General features: G+C 34.0%; 1 protein-coding gene across 1 annotated transcript in view; it reads right to left on the bottom strand.

Moving 5' to 3' along the window:
- The window catches only part of GRID2 (glutamate ionotropic receptor delta type subunit 2), a 1,498,284-nt gene that overhangs the window by 368,399 nt on the left and 1,113,128 nt on the right, over positions 1–16,757 (bottom strand). The window contains exon 11 of the mRNA XM_044681588.1: positions 8,802–9,114. Coding sequence (XP_044537523.1) covers positions 8,802–9,114 — 313 coding nt within the window. The remainder of the gene's footprint in view (positions 1–8,801; positions 9,115–16,757) is intronic.

The raw sequence follows: 16,757 nt of genomic DNA, 5'->3' as shown, positions 1-16,757 counted from the left end.
ATGTGCATCAGCCATGGGCGGGGGGAGTGAGGGGGGGTGAAGGGGATAGTAGGGGCATGAAGCATGTAACCATGTTAAAAATGAATATTAATAAATGTTTAAAAAAAGGCAAAAAAAAAGATTATGTTGCAAGACATAGCATTTTTAAAAATGCTATGAACATTATGTTATACTTAGCATAAATGTTATGTATAGTATAAATATTATGCATTGTAGCATGGAATAGCATAATGGATAGGAAGAGGCAGGGAGATCCATATTTACTCTTGCCTCTTTCCTATATTGAATTGTTTGATCCTGAGAAATTCACTAATTTCTTATTTCTCTAGCCAACTCACCCAAAGTTACATGTTATAGACAAATTATGAAGGTGCACTACGGAAGGGAGACTTGAAGCTCAAAGGGTCCTTAGAAATCATCTAGCTCAATGCCTTAATTCAGTGGTTCCCAAAGTAGGCGCCATCGCCTCCTGGTGGGTGCTGCAGCGATCCAGGGGAGCGGTGATGGCTGCAGGTGCATTTATCTTTCCTATTAATTGCTATTAAAATTTAAAAAATTAATTTCCAGGGGCGCTAAGTAATATTTTTTCTGGAAAGGGGGTGGTAGGCCAAAAAAGTTTCGGAACTACTGCTACAGATAGGATAAATAAGGTTCTAGAGTGACTTATTTATGGTCATATAAAGTCAGGATTTGAATTCACTATCTTTAATTGAAAATGTAGAGCTTTCCCCTGGATCAACTATACTATGCTTCTTTACTCAATCCATGTTATTTTTATTCTTTTACCACTACCTCAAAGGTTATTAATAAGTAAGAATATACAACAATTTAATCTTTTTTTCAGGAGTGATTATACTATTCAAAATTTTTTTAAATGCCTTAATTTTATACTTTTGATTCATCACATTCAACTTTCATTTTTTCATTTTTTAAAAAGATTTTTGGGTATCTTTTGCTTTAACAAAACCTCTATTTCCAAATATAGATTTTCCCACAGTGGATATATAATGGAGAATAAAAAAGAAAGTCATAAAAAGCAAAACTAGCAAGAATATCAATGAGCACTTCTTGTTTTATACAATATTTCATACCCATAGCCTGTCTCTTCTTTAAAGAAAGGAGGAAAATATATTTTCTTTCATCTTCTCTGGGACTAAGCCTGGTCATTATAATTACAAATTAATAAGTGATTTTTCATTTGTTCATTTGTTTCATCATTCATTTTCTTTTCCCCTTCTTTCCTTTCATTCTTCCTTCTTTCTTTTCTTCTCTCTCCTTTTTTTCCCTCCCTCCTCTTTCCCCACCTCTTTTTCTCCACTTAAGATATCTTCTATAGCCTTTATGACTAAAGTTCCTATTTTGGGAATTTTAGGAACCTATCATAAATGCTTAAATTTTCTTGAAATAATCTCTTTCAGCACTATTTTCCTACTAAAACTATGAAAATACCTACAATATCTGTTTTTATGAAAAAATTTTGCTTCCTTTAAAAAAACTTTTCTAATATTTGTACAAAAATATTCACAGCCGTGCTCTTAGTGGTGGCAAAATATTGGAAAATGATTGGGGAATGGCTGAAAAAATTGTGGTATATGATGGTGATAGAATACTATTGTGCTGTAAGGATTGATGTTTTGAAGGCTTTCCATATGAACTGGAAAACCTCAATGAAATGATGCAGAGTGAAAGGAGCAGAACCAGAAGGACATTGCATACAGAAAGTAAAATATTGTGGAAAAATCCAATGTAATGGACTTTGTTACGAGTAGCAAAGCAACAAGCAGGACACTCCTGAAAGACATGTAATAGAATGTTGTCCACATTGAGAGAAAGAACTATGGGAGTAGAAATGCACAAGCAAAACATATGACATTTCTTATCACATGTATATGTGGGTATGTGATTTGGGGGTTAGGCCTTAAAAATCACTCTATCGAAAAAATAAACAATATGGAAATAGGTATCAAGTGACAACATTTGTATGACCCAGTGGAGTTGCTTGTCAGCTCTGGGAGGGGAAAGGGAAGAGGGGAGGGAAAGAAAATGAATCATGGAAACTTGGAAAAATTAAAAAAAAAACACAAACAAAATAAAAAATAAAAAGACTTTTCTCTGTTGCCTCACTTCATGTGACAATTTAAAACACACAAATTGTTGATTTTTATGAGGTAGCCAGGAGTATTCATACATCACATACATTATATGTAATAGAAAAATAAGATGGGATGAACACACAGCAAGAGAAACATGGACAGTTCAGATACTCCTATGACACCCTCAAAAAGTGAGGACAAAGTAAAGAATGCTTTTTGAAACTCGTGTGAATTACTTGTAGAGCATTTATGGGAGGACCTGGATAGGGGCTGCATAGGCTGGGCAGGCACAGCTAATTGTGGATGGAATGTACAATCTGGTAAGTTCACTGATTTGAGGACCTTAAAATAGAGCACCACTAAAATTATGTAGAAATCATAGGATATAAGAAGTGAAAGAACATAGCATTCACCTGGACTTATGAATTCATTTTACAGATATCACAAAGTGAAGTCTAGATGAAGATTTTAATATGGATCCTCTAACATCGAATCCATTTCTCTTTCAACCACACTAAGCCAAACATTCCACATCTTCCTTCAGCCAGAAAGAAATGTGAGGAAACAAAGCAAAATAAAAATTGTTAAATAAGGTATTTGTTGCAGAGTGCATCAGCACAACTCAGAGCTATGAGAGACCCTAGACATTATCCTCTTCAAATCCCTCTTTTTGCAGATGAGGAATGATGAAAGATGAAAGATGCTACATTTTCTTCATGGCTTAGAGGAATGCCCCTCCTTTTCGCTATTTCTGTTTTTGGTACCTGACAGCTCATCAGTCTTCTGTTTGTAACTTCTCCTATGTGACAGTGTGCTTACCAAATTGCTTATCACAAATATCTAAGCAGATGCTATAAATATGGCAAATTGAAGTGTGGTGACTAAAAATAGGAAAGGGCAGGAAAATGTTTTCAGGACATCCCAGAGCAGTTTCAAACAATGCAATGTGGACTTAGGGCAAACAATAGAATCCTACCAAACAGCTTGTCCAGCAATCAGAAATAAAATGATGAATTTCTCATGAGCCCCTGTGAACAATAGAAACCTTGAAAAGAGTTGCTTTAGTTCCAGATAAAACAATAACCTTTATTCCTCTCGTGGTCGAAAGGAGCCATGTCTGGACACAAATAACACACACTGCAGCAGAAATATCATTAAATAAGAAGGAACATTTTAATATATTTACAACAGACACTGGATTTTGAATGCTAAAGTTTGATATCAACAAAGAAAGGTAATTTCCTTGTTGTACCCAAACGCTTTGTTATTGGGTGCTCTCAACCTATTTTCTCCTCAAGATAAGGTAGTGAGATTCTCATATTTTAAAAAGCCTCAAGGCCTGGCAGAATTAGTATTGTGTGGCTTAAAAGGCAGGAACAATTTTATTTTTCTCTCCTTTTCCTTTTCTTCATTCATTCAATTCAGGTGGTTAGTTCATTCAATTTTCTCTGCCGTTTAAGTCAATTTCTTGAAGCCTTTGAGACCTATAAGTATTAGGCATGGATTATCAGGTCTCATTACATATTTAGTAGTAGAGAGATATTGTGGATCCAGGTTCATTCATTTCAAAAGTGCTTTACCTTTTCAACAGTTAGAGCCTGGGTCCCTGGTGTTCCCACTCAACCTATACATTGCTCTCTGAGCCCACTAATTTAAATGAGACAAAAAAAATTTAAATTATCTTTGGAACAAATTTAACTCTGAAAAATTCCTACTTCTTTCCTTTTTACTGGAATCTTAGGAAAACTGGGATAAGTTTAAGTTGGATAAGCACTCTGAGGACTACTCATGTGACAGACAGTACTGTTTTACAGGACCCAGGGGACCTGCTTTGCTGTCATTTAGATTCAGAGTTTTAAAAATATATTTTCTTATGGCACTTTTGGGAACAATAAAAAAAAAAGCAACTCTGACTATATCAAACATTGCCCTTCACTGTATGTCTCTTAGGAAACATCTTTTTTTCCCCTCCTATAAATATGAAAACCTCATTTGTAAATATGGATTATATTCAGAGCTGCTTTTAAAAGAGCCAAGACAATTTTGTTTGTGTCATCTCAGGTTCAGAGGTAGTAATTTGATTTGTCTTTTTTTTTTTTTTTTTTTTTTTTTTGCTTAATATTAACTCTTTGAAGGTCAGGCTAACATGGAAGAGACTTTTCCACTTCAAATTATATCTGCTATACAGGAAAGATTGAGCAGCTCAGAAAAGGTTGCCACTATCCCACTAAATCATTTTAGGAGCACAGAATATTTCTGCAGCCAGTACAACAGAATGTTACTGGTTCTTTTTCATTCATATATATCCATATGTAAAATATTCACGTTTGTTTAAACCAGTGGTTCCCAAACTTTTTTGGCCTACTGCCCTCTTTCCAGAAAAACATATTATTTAGCCCCCTGGAAATTAATTTTTGTTTAATTTTAATAGCAATTAATAGGAAAGATAAATGCACCTGTGGCCATCAATGCTCCCCTGGATCACTGCAGCACCCACCAGGGGGCGGTGGTGCCCACTTTGGGAATCACTGGTTTAAACCATTTCTGTATTATCTAGTGAAACATTAGTGGCTAGAGACAGAACATCAGGGAGCTCTTTCTTTGAACACGTGATTATAAAGTTTCTCTTCTGAACAATTTGGATCATTTCTTTTTAAAACTCGGTACCTCATTATCTTTCCAATCAATTCAGGGAAATCCTTAAGTGACTGTGGCAGCATGAATGATGCTCAGTGCTACTTTCATTAAGGCAGGCCTATCATGATTAATAGCAATAGAGATATGGTTCTGAAATAAACAAGTACTACAGAGGGAATTTCTGAGTTAAACAGCCGATAAAAGGTTAGAAGGAAACTTCAGCATCTAGCCAGCTAACCTGTCACCAGGAATTAGTCTCATTTTTTCTGTATTCACTAGTGTCAGTAAACAATAGAGCTTCAGCTAATAAGTTTTTTGTTAAGGATAAAATTGAATGTGAAATATTGGATAATGTTATAAATGAATCTCTTTGGCATCGGCATTAGGAGGCAGGAATCTTTTGGGCTCCTGTGATTAGATCATGTGGAAACTTCATACATGTTGATGTCTCCCCCATTAAAATGAATGTCTTCCTTCTGCTGAAAGTAAATTGCGTTGTCCTTCAATTTGAAGCATGAAGGACCTACTTCTTTACTAAAATTCTCTTAAAACCTTTGGATCCAGGGGTAGTTGGGTAGCTCAGTGGATTGAGAGCCAAGCCTAGAGACGGGAGGTCCTAGGTTCAAATCTGGCCTCAGACATTTCCCTAATGTGTGACCCTGGGCAAGTCACTTGACCCCCATTGCCTACCCTTACCACTCTTCCACCTATAAGTCAATACACAGAAGTTAAGGGTTTAAAATAAAAAAAATAAAATAAAAAAAATAAAAAAAATAAAAACCTTTGGATCCAGAGGAGAAATCCCAAATTCTCTGTCTTTAGAAGTGAGGGGGGAAATTGCAGATCATTTATATTATTTATATTTCTCTCTGACTGGAAAGGAAGAAGGGTTCCCCCCACCCCTTCAAAATCAGTCTCATAGTCTAAAAACCAATTGATTACCTGCTATATAAATTTTGAGGCTATATACACCATTTTGAAACTTCAATAATCTAGCTGTCCTGGAGGTTTTCTTTCTATTCCTCAATAATATCTTTCAAAGTTATCATGGGGAATTTCCTTCCTTTTTTTTCCCTCTCTAGTCATTGTCTGCTTCTGACACCAGAAATACTTTAATTTGATCTCATTTGCTTTTGGCTTGTCTGACCTCTCTCTGTTCGTGTTCCCCATTAGCTGCTCCTTGCGATCTTTTCCCCAGCTTCAATTATTCCATACCATTATGCATTTATAATGGATGTCATTATAGAGGTACCTCACTTTAACTTGGGCTATTAACTATGAGTTTTCACTTTGCAAAAAGGGGAAAAGATGACACCTTGAAACAAATAGCACTTAGATATACATATTTGCGAACTAGCCAGAAAGATTATCTCTGGGTGGCTCATGATGAAATCAGGATGACTTTACTAATGGATGTGGGCTCTTCTCAAATGATTTTATACTCTTCTAAAAAAAAATGAAGATTTCAGGGAGGTGTGTATAGGGCTGACGATGGGGGAAACCAGGAACTTGACAGTAAAATCTGTGTGAAACTGCTCTTTCATTCATGCATTTAACAATCTAATTCACAAGCTTTAATGTTATAGTCAAACAGATGTACTGAGTCTAGCTCGGTAACAGACCATACTGCTTTTGCACAGTTGGGTTCCCTGAGCTGTTAAACTGGGAACACTCCAAAACTACAGTTAAAAACAAAATCAGGCTGGTAAGCAACTCACATATATTTAACATTTTTCTGCTTCTCATCTGTCCCTCGACTCCCTTTTGGAGATCTCTTCAATATCACATGAAATGCCTCTTTATCCCTCCTCAATCTGCTATAGTTGTCCAATAAAGCCTGCAATTCTGAAATAACAGCTGTACCTCCCTTATACACACACACATACACACATCCTTTTTATTGAAAATTATAGCTTATTAAAGTTCTACTGCTTGAGCACAGAATCTGTAACTGATAGTTTACTTTTCACAGTATTTGTGAATCTTGTTATTAATGTTAAAAAAATCAGAGCTTAAAAAGGCTTTTACTCTACATGTAATCGCTTCACCTCTTGACCTTAGGATGACGGGCAGGAAAAAATGTAGTCATGTCTGAAAAGTATTTAATTTCATCATAATTATCACTGGCAGCAACTGTTATGTGTCTTCTTTAAATTCCTGATTCATCTATAGGTTTTATAGGTAGCTGAGGCTAGGCATGATAGCCTCGGTCAATAAGTGAGTTGTTTTTAATTTGTGGTCCTTCACTGAAAAAGGAAAACCTGTGAGGCACTTGTGAGATATAAGCCTTGATATTTCTAACTTTTGTTTTCTAACCCTCTTTTATCCAAATCATGCTATCCCTCTTTTCTTACCCAAGTGCTTATTGGATTTTGTGATCCAAGATAACAACTTGGCATATCTTATTTTTCTGGATGTCCCTGGAAGGCAGAACTTTACAGGTTATCCAAAGGTCCACCTTCAGGGATGAAGCTCTCACTAGATAAGTCTCTGTCTTCCTATTCAGATCTTAATAAGAGATTCTCAGTGGTTGGATTTCATAATTCCTGAACTAATTGCATTCTTTATAGTTTGGTGAGAAACTGAAAGGGCAGAGGTTTAGCAGTGACCTTTCAGCATCAGTATCTTCTTCACTTTGCTTTGCAAGGTCATCAGAAGAAGTCCACTCCATTGCTTAAAGTAACAGAAGTATGTAGTGATTCTTAATTAGTTGATTCAACTTGATTAATTTGAATACATTCAGAAGAGAGAGTTATGGGAACAAATGCAAATTCTATAAATTGTGAATCACCAAATGCATGAACTATTAATAAAGCACAAGATTTTCATCAGTAAAATATAATCTCACTGAAGGCAGGGCCTATTTTCATGGCTATTTTTGTATCTTTAGCACCTAGTATAATAGCTTATACATTGTAGGGAGTCAAGCACATTCGTGCCATTCAATCCAGTTCAATTTGGTTTAACAACATTTATTAAATATCTGCTAGATGGCAGACATTGTGTGAGATCTTAGAGACACTAACAAAATGATGTAGTCCTTGCCCTGAAGAAATTTCTAGTCAATTTTGGGAAAAACAATATGAACACAAATATTAAGTATACAAAATAAATTATTATTGTTTGATTGGTTCAATGGTGTCTGACTGTGACCCTATTTGGGATCTTCTTGGCAGAGATAATGGAGAGAGACTACCATTTTCTTTTCTAGCTCATTTTATAAAAGTAGAAGCTGACTCACTCAGGGTAACACATCTAGTAAGTGCGTGAGCCCAGATTTTAACTCATAAAAGATGAATCTTCCCAGCTCCAGGTACTGCAACCCTATTCACTCTACCACCTAGCTGCCCCAACCCCCAAATAAATACAAAGTTATTTGCTGAGCATGTACTATTCTAATATAAAAAGTGATGTTGAACTGAAACAAAATGTTTATGATTATCGTCCCATTTTGCAGTTGAACTAAATAACTTGTTAAAGGCTAGCCAAGACATAAAATAGTTTGAAAGGTGAAAATTGCATGGAAATTTTTGAAATAAATATAAACACATTGAAAGGTACTTAATATTAATATCAAACATAAGACCTTAAATCATATATGTGGTTTTAGGGTAATCTCGAAATAACCAAATATTTACATGTCTAATTATTTGGCTAAAATATTAAATAAAAGCTCTAAAAAGAGAAAGAACCCAAGCACCTTTCATATACTGAAATTAAACATCAATAACAACAACCAATAACTACTTATCTATATATTGAGTGTGATAACATTCAGAAACTTCAGAAAGCCAGTTTGGGGAATATTCAACACTTTTTGGAAGAAAATGGATTTCAACTTTGTCTATGCTTGTTTGCTTGTTTTAAATTAAATTGAACACATTTTCATAAGATAACTAATCATTATTAGGCCTAGTAAGCCTAATGGTGTGAGAACAAATAGGAAATGCTAAAGCATTTATTTTTTCTTCATTTAAGTGAATATTTGTAGAAAGATATAAATATAGAAACTGAATTCACTTCAGTAGGTTAAATTATTCTTTTGTTAGCAACATTTATTTTTCTCCTTACCTTGCTGAACAAAGGATCCATACACAAACCACATTGAATTGTAGAGGGTGGTAGAAGTCATCGATCCCATTTGTAATCTTGGGGGGTTAAGCCAATTTAAGAGGTAAACCAGGAGTCCCACAAGGAGTACAGTGCCAGCAATGCAAGCCCACAAAGAGAAGTCAAATGGGGCAAGGCAGGCAAACATATCCACTGTCTTTTCAGCCCTGCGCAGCAGCACACCCACAGAGTAGTCCATGTAACGGGTTGTAAAATCTACCACATTTTCACGATCTGGAGTTATGGTTAATGCAGAAATTCCTATGTCAGCTCTCTGAGAAATTGAAAGGAAAAAAAAGACTATTAGTATCATGAACACCAATTTCATTTATATCAGCTCAGTTTATCTTGAGAAAATAAAGTTGGCTGCGTTGGGTGGTAACTTTCTATACAAAAAGAAAATAATAAACATGCCAGGGGCATTTTAAAAATTAATTTTGTTCTTTTTATTGGATATCTAGTCCCACAAGACCTGGATAAATTACATATTATTTGTGAACATTAAATTGGAGACCATTATTTCATACATATGGTTGCTGGTACACCTACTCTTCTGGTTCCTCTCAATGGGACCTGGGACCATCATTATTGCAATGGAAAAAGTAATTTCTCATGTATTTCCATTCATTGCCAACACCGATATGATTTGAGGATATCTGCAAATGACCACAATATACTATTACACTTTCTTTGGTCATTTCTTCATCAAGAAGAAATAATATTGCATTCATTGTAAGAGGTCTAAGACCATGCAAATTTTAGATTACCAGAACTTTTATAGCTGTGAGTCAAATAGTAGTAGCAATTTACTTTACCCTAATTTTATTCTTCAGACCTCTGAGATCCTTTGAGAGATCCATTAGAGATTAAGGAGCCTGATTATGCTCCTTGAAGTAATCATCTTATTTCTCAGTGTGTGTCCCTTCAGATTCCTAGATACAGAAGCCATAGTTCTAGCAGGTGCTACTTTTCTAACTTAGTAAGCATACAGTTAAGAACTTCAATGAAGGATATTTAATTTAAAGTGACACTTTAGTACTTATAGAACCACCAAATAATGAATAAATAACTATCAACTCTGGATCTTGTGGAAAAGAGAACACACATTTAAACTACTTAAAGCTGTTTCTAGTTTGAAATAATGAGCTACTGCTGTGACTAAAGCTGTGTGAAGTCCCTTTCAGAACACTAATAAAAGACTGTTAAATGTAATTGTTGAATGTTTTTAGGTCTTGATTTTTCACTTACTACATAAAGGAGGCTGAGGTCAGCATTTATCACTTGGGAGAAAAATGTGACATGAAAAGGAACGTTCCTGAATGTAATGACGGTATAATGATTATCACAATTATTTGTGATAACTTAGTGATACACATGATGCCAGAAAGAGTTAATTCAACTGTCAAGAGGATCCAACTTTGCATTCTGAAATTGATTTGGTAGGAGCAGAATCAGAACTAGGATCATCGATCCAGGACAATCCCGAGGGACTTATGAGAAAGAATGCTATCCACGTAGAGAGAGAACTGTGGGAGTAGAAACGCAGAAGAAAAACATGTGATTTATCACTTGTTCGTAAGGGCATATGATATGGGGGTTTGGAAGATTAATCTATTACAAAAATGAATAATATGGAAATAGATATTGAGCATAACCCAGTGGAATTGCTTGTCAGCTCCAGGAGGTGGATAGGGAAAAGGGGAGGGAGAGAACATGAATCATGTAACCATGGAAAAATACTGAAAAATAAATTTTAAAAAAGAACTAGGATTATTGATTATTAGAACTAGTATATGCAATAGCATTTTCTAGACTAAACCTCTCCTTTTGCAGATAAGAAAATTCTAGCTGGAAAGACTAAATGACATTTTTAGATTACTTAAGTAAAGTACCCCACACCTGCTTTTCCTATGTCAAGATTCTTCTAGGGTGGATGATACATCTATCATGATTTAATTATTTTAAACCGTTTTTGTAAAGTTTTATTGATGTTTTTTTTGCATTAGCCATTTCCTCATATCGTTCTTACTATTATATCCTTTATCCCAGTGAAAAATAGGCAAGCAAAACAAAGTGAAACCCTGATCCCATTGGACACCACATACAACACTGAGCAGTCATAGTCTCTATGAAGAGGGAGATGTGTTTCTTTATGTGGTCTCTAGAAACCTTGGCCAATGATTTTGGTCTGAGTTCAGCTGTTCTTTGCCCTTGTTTTTCTTTTTTAGCATGATCATCCCAGTGAATGTTATCCTCATTGAACCTTCTCATGCAAGTCTTCCTAGGATTTTTCTCAATGACTTATGCTTGCCCTTTATCAAGATGAAATAAGTCTATAGTACATTAATAAACCACAATTTATTTGGCCATTTCCCTATCAGAGAGAATCCATTTTCTATTCAATGTTGGGTTACCAGGAAAAAAAATAAATTCTACTGTGCTGATTTTGGTGCATATAGGGCATTTATTTCTGTCTTTGACCTCCTAGGAGTACATGGCTTCTAGTGATAGTTCTGTGTCAAAGTGTACAAAGAAAATAGCTCAGTAACATTTCTTGTATAATTTTAGATTGTTTCCTACCAAAATTTGGACAATTCGAAAATCTAAAATATTGCAATAGCATAATTATACAACACTGACCATTGATTTTTATGGCCATTTTTGGTGTTTATAAAATTGAATTTTAAAAATTAAAACTAAAATATTTAGTTGTCCTAATTTGTATTCATATAATCATATTACTATGAATTTAGATTTTGAAGAGACTTTAGAATTCATCTAGGTCAATGCTATTTATCTTTATTATTCTGTTATTCTCTTTATGAAAACTGTCCAAATCCTTTGACAACTTAGCTACTAGAAGAGGGTCATTAGTAATATATTTGTGTCAATCTATTAGTAGGAGTAGTAGTAGTAATAGCATTTACATAGAACCTACTGTGTTTCAGAGCCTTGCCAAGTGCTTTGCAGATATTATGTCTTTTAATAACCATAACAGTAGCTACTATTATTATCTCCATTTTACAGATAAGGAAACCGAGGCAAATGGAAGTTAAATGGGTGGCTCATGGTCACATAACTACCAAATGTCTGGACTCAGGTTTTCCTGCTTATAGGTCTAGAACTCTATCCACTCTTGACACTTGGATATCAAATTTTATCTACCAATTTAACTTTGGAAAAGCCTTTTAATGTTATAGGTTTGAAATCATCTGTTGTGTCTTTTGCGATTACTTTTATCTTAATTACAAATTCTCCCTCTAATCATATATCTGAAAGGTTCTTCTTTCCATTATCCTATAAATTTTTAACTCTAAATAGATTGTTTTACCTTTTGTACATTTTGTATGTGAAATAAAATTAGACTAAGTTAATTTTCCACAAATTTTCTCATAAAATTCTTTTGAATGGGAAGTACAGCTCCCATTTTTGTTCTTGGATTTATTGAATACTAGGCTATTGTGTTACTTGATTCTAGATCTTACTTATCTATTCTGTTGCACTAAGCTACACTTTTAACCAATACCAGATAGATTTGCTGACTACTGATTTGTAATCTAGCTTGGTAAATAACAGAGATTTTCCATTATTCCTTTTTTCTTGAGTTTTTTTCCTTTTCCAAGTAAATTTTGTTGCTTTTGTCTGGCCTTATAAAGCATTGCATTGCTAATAAATTTGTAAATTAATTAGCATTATCATTTTTACTTTACTAACATAGACGGGTCATGAATACTGAATATTTCTCTAATTATTTTATTCTTTTATTTCTGTGAAGAATGCTTTGTAATTGTACTCATATCAATCCTAAACTGGGCCTGGTAGGTTAATTCTAGCATATTTGATGCATTTTTAATTATTTCTGGATGTCTCTTTTTATTCTCTTCCTCCTTAACTTTGTTAGTGACATATAAAGAACTTGACAATTCTTTAGGTTTACCTAATATTCGACTACTTTACTAAAGTATTCTTTGAAGAGTATATACATATATATTTTTTTCCACTGGAATCTTAGGGTTCTCAAAACAAACCACCACAGTGTTTTCAGATAGGGGAATTGTGTTCACAATTTGCCTTTGCATATTCTCCAAATATTTTTTGTTGGTTATAGCTAGTATTCCTAGGATTAAATTAAATAATAGTTGAATATTATCCTTGATAATATCAGAAAAGATAATTATGAATAATATTTTTGTTCTGGGCAGATATTTTGATATTAAAATGTTTTTTAGAAAGGAAAAGTAATTTTATTCTTTTGATTTTAAATGTTTTTTAACATTAACATGCAGTATCTTGTCAAGTTTTCTGCATATGTCTATGTAACATTGGGATTTTTATGATTTTTATAATAATAACAAAAACTAGAATTTGTATAGTACCCACTATTCTCCAGTGTTTTACAAATACTATCTCATTTTATCCTCACAACAATTCTGGGAGGTAGGTGCTATTATTAACTCTATTTATAGTTGAGGAAACCAAGGAAAATTGGTAAGTGACTTTCCCAGTGTCATATGGCTAGTAAGTGTATGAGGCCACATTTTGTCTTAGGTTTTACTGACTCTATGCTCAGTGCTCTCTCTAGTACAAGAATGGATTTATTTAGCAATTGTTAGTGGTCAACTATGATTGTATTCTTAGAATAAATGAAAATGGGTTATAATGAATAATTTGAATATATGATTATTTCCTCTGTTAGCATTTTATTCAAGATTCAGCTAGCATAGTAGGGGATAATCCAAAGCGGTCTTGATGTCAGGTACACCTGCAGGATTCATAGGAGAGCATAGAGAAGAGTCATTCAGTAAGAATGACTATCCAAATATCCACATCACTAAGTGCATAAAATCATTTAGAACTTTTGTTCATAGCTTACGTTTTTAAGTGCTTTATGCTTACAAAATACTTTCATGTACATTATCTTATCCCTCAGGAAGCATATTATTACTGCATTTTATAGATGAGCAGACCATTTACTTTTTCCTATAGATCATTAAGCTGAACAGTTTTAGGTGATTATGAATCTCATTTGCAAGGCTCCTGAATGTTCCTGGGATTGATGCAATTAGCACCATACCATCTTCAGACAAAATCATCTTCAGGAAGCTATAAGGGATCCCTTTTGTGTTTGTCCTCTTCACCACATGATATCTACAATGATAGAAAATAACTTTGGCTACCATGAATATGTCATATATTGTTTGGGCAATATCACCAATGAAGTTAATTGTGCTGTTAAATCATTCAGAGACTTTGGCACAATTTAGATAGGAGATGGCCTTATTGGAGAAGAACTTTGAAAGTCGCTTACTTACTTACAAAGTGATGGAGGCAGAGAGGGGTGTATTGATTTCTTTATTTGTATTCCTGAATCTATGAATTCCAATACCACTAGACACACCCATTAGCTATGTGACTCTGGGAAAGTCACAAAGAGAGTAATTCTAGACCTCTGTTTTCTCAACTCCCCACAACACACACACACACTCACACCACACACACACACAACACACACACACACACACACACACACACACACATATACACTCGTAGATATTGAGAAGACCAAGTCAAAGATCAATATTTTATATAACCTTATATAATATACAACCCTGAGAAAGATGAGGTAAAGTCTCAGAAATTAAAATAAATGTCCTGCTAAAAGAATTACAAAGAGTATTTGAAAGAAATCGAATATAAAATACAAAACAGAATAGCTAGGAAGTAAAGAACAGTGAAAATCACATGATAGAAATTAATGCTTTCAAAATTTGAATGGGTAAAACAGACAATATTACTCAATGCAATAATAAGATTAAAACAAAGTCAAAAGATTTTTTTAAAAAGAAAAGATGAGGATTTATGAAAATACCATTAAAAAGAACTGACCTAGAAAACAAACAAAAGAGGTTGTAAGAATTATTGGCCTAATAGAAAATCATGACAGAAAAAAAAGTATGGCTGCCACATTTCAGGAAATTATGAATAAAAGCTGTCTAGAACTTATAACCAAAGACAAAGTAAAAGTAGCAAGAATCCACCTACTGAAAGAAACTAAAATAATGAAAACTCCTTTAAGTGCTTTTTTTAGTCAAAATCCAGATATCCCTAGGTCAAAAAAGAAATACTAAAAGCTGCCAAAAAGAAAGAATTGAAATATTAAAGGTGGAAAGCTTTGCATAATACTTGGCAGCTGCCATTGTAATGGAGAGAAAGCTTGGACTGTGACATGGTTGTGGATACCAGTTATTGTTTCAGATAGGCTGAATGATCATGATAAAAAAGAAATAAGTAAGGAAATAGTTTTGTGCTTTAAAGCAATTTCAAATAATTAATGCATGTGCATCAAATGGCATAACATCTCAGCAATAAAGGAGAAAGTTAATAGAGGCAATGGTCTGACATTGGTTCTAGGACCAGGAAGACCTGCATTCAAATCTAGTTCAGATGTTCACTAGCTGTGTATAAGGCAAGTCACTTAACCTCTGTCTTCTTTCTCAGTAAAATAGACAATAATAAAATAATCAGTAAAATAGACAATAGCAAGGACCTCCCAGGAACAATGATATGATAATTGTAAAGTTCTTAGCTAGGCATAGGGTAGGTGCTGTATAAATGCTTATTCTTTAATCCTTCCCTTTCACTAACTGGAGGGAGAAATTTCTAGCAAAACTGTAAAGGAAGATCTTCCATATCTAGACGAATTAACTAAAAGATTAATAAGAAAAAATTTAAGGTGCTTAATAAACCTTTAATAATATCAGAATTCATAGCTCTCTGGTAGTTACTGAATACATTTAGAAAGGAATTTATATAGTTTCAGCTTTACTCAACACCTTTACAAAAATTGATCATATATTAGGGCCTGAAGATCTCATGCAAAATGCCAGCTAAAATAATAAGAAATAGACTTATGAAAATGTTAGAAATATTATACACTCAAGTCAAGCTAAATTTATACCAGGAATACAGTGTTTGACATAAAGAACACCATAAACATAATAAATGAAGCTAATAATATAAATGATAAAACTACATGATGACATCAATAGATGCTGAGAAAAATTTGGCGAAAACATAACTTTTATTTCTCTTATAAACCCTAGAAAGCAAAAAAATACAGAAAACTCTTAAAAATCAATCATCTAAACTACTAGAGGTCATGTAAAAATCTCTAATCACTAAAAATTAGAGAAAGATTAGCTTTAAAACAACTTTGAGATACCACTCAACATCCATCAGATTAGTTAGCTTGGCAAAAAGGGGAAATGACAGTGCAGGCTTTGATGACAGGGACACAAATGTACTGTTTTTAGTGAAATTGTGAATTAAAACATTCCACCCATTCTCAAAAACAATGTGGAACTATCCTAAAAGACTCTTAAACTATGCATACCCTTTGGCCCAGAAATACTCTTACTACATCTATATTCTAGAGATCAAAGGAAAAAGGAAAAGGACCCATATGTATAGATACATTTATATCAGCAATTTTTGTGGTTGCTAAGATTTGGAAGCTGGGGAATGACTGAATAAGTTATAAAATATAATTGATTACTATTGTACTGTAAGCAACGATGGAAGGGATGTTTTCAGAAGGGGGGAGAAACTGGAATGACCTATATTTACCAATTCAAAGTAAAGTGAGCAAAAATGGAAGACCAATCTATATAGTAACAGCAATATTGTGAGGTTAATCAACTGAAAGACCTAGTCAGTTGATGAGTACAGTGATTTACCACAATTCCAAAAGACTCATGATGTAAAGGTATCCACCTCCAGATAGAGAACTGATGGACTCAGAGTTCAGAATGAAGCATATTTTTTTCCTTTAGTTTTCTTATCTTCTGAGCCACACGCTAATGTGGAAATAGTTTGTGCATGACTTAATATGTAAAAAGGGTATCTTATTTCTTGCCT

The sequence above is a fragment of the Gracilinanus agilis genome, chromosome 6 (genome assembly GCF_016433145.1).
Source record: "Gracilinanus agilis isolate LMUSP501 chromosome 6, AgileGrace, whole genome shotgun sequence".
Classification (NCBI taxonomy): Eukaryota; Metazoa; Chordata; class Mammalia; order Didelphimorphia; family Didelphidae; genus Gracilinanus; species Gracilinanus agilis.
This window is presented reverse-complemented; position numbering and strand designations above follow the sequence as displayed.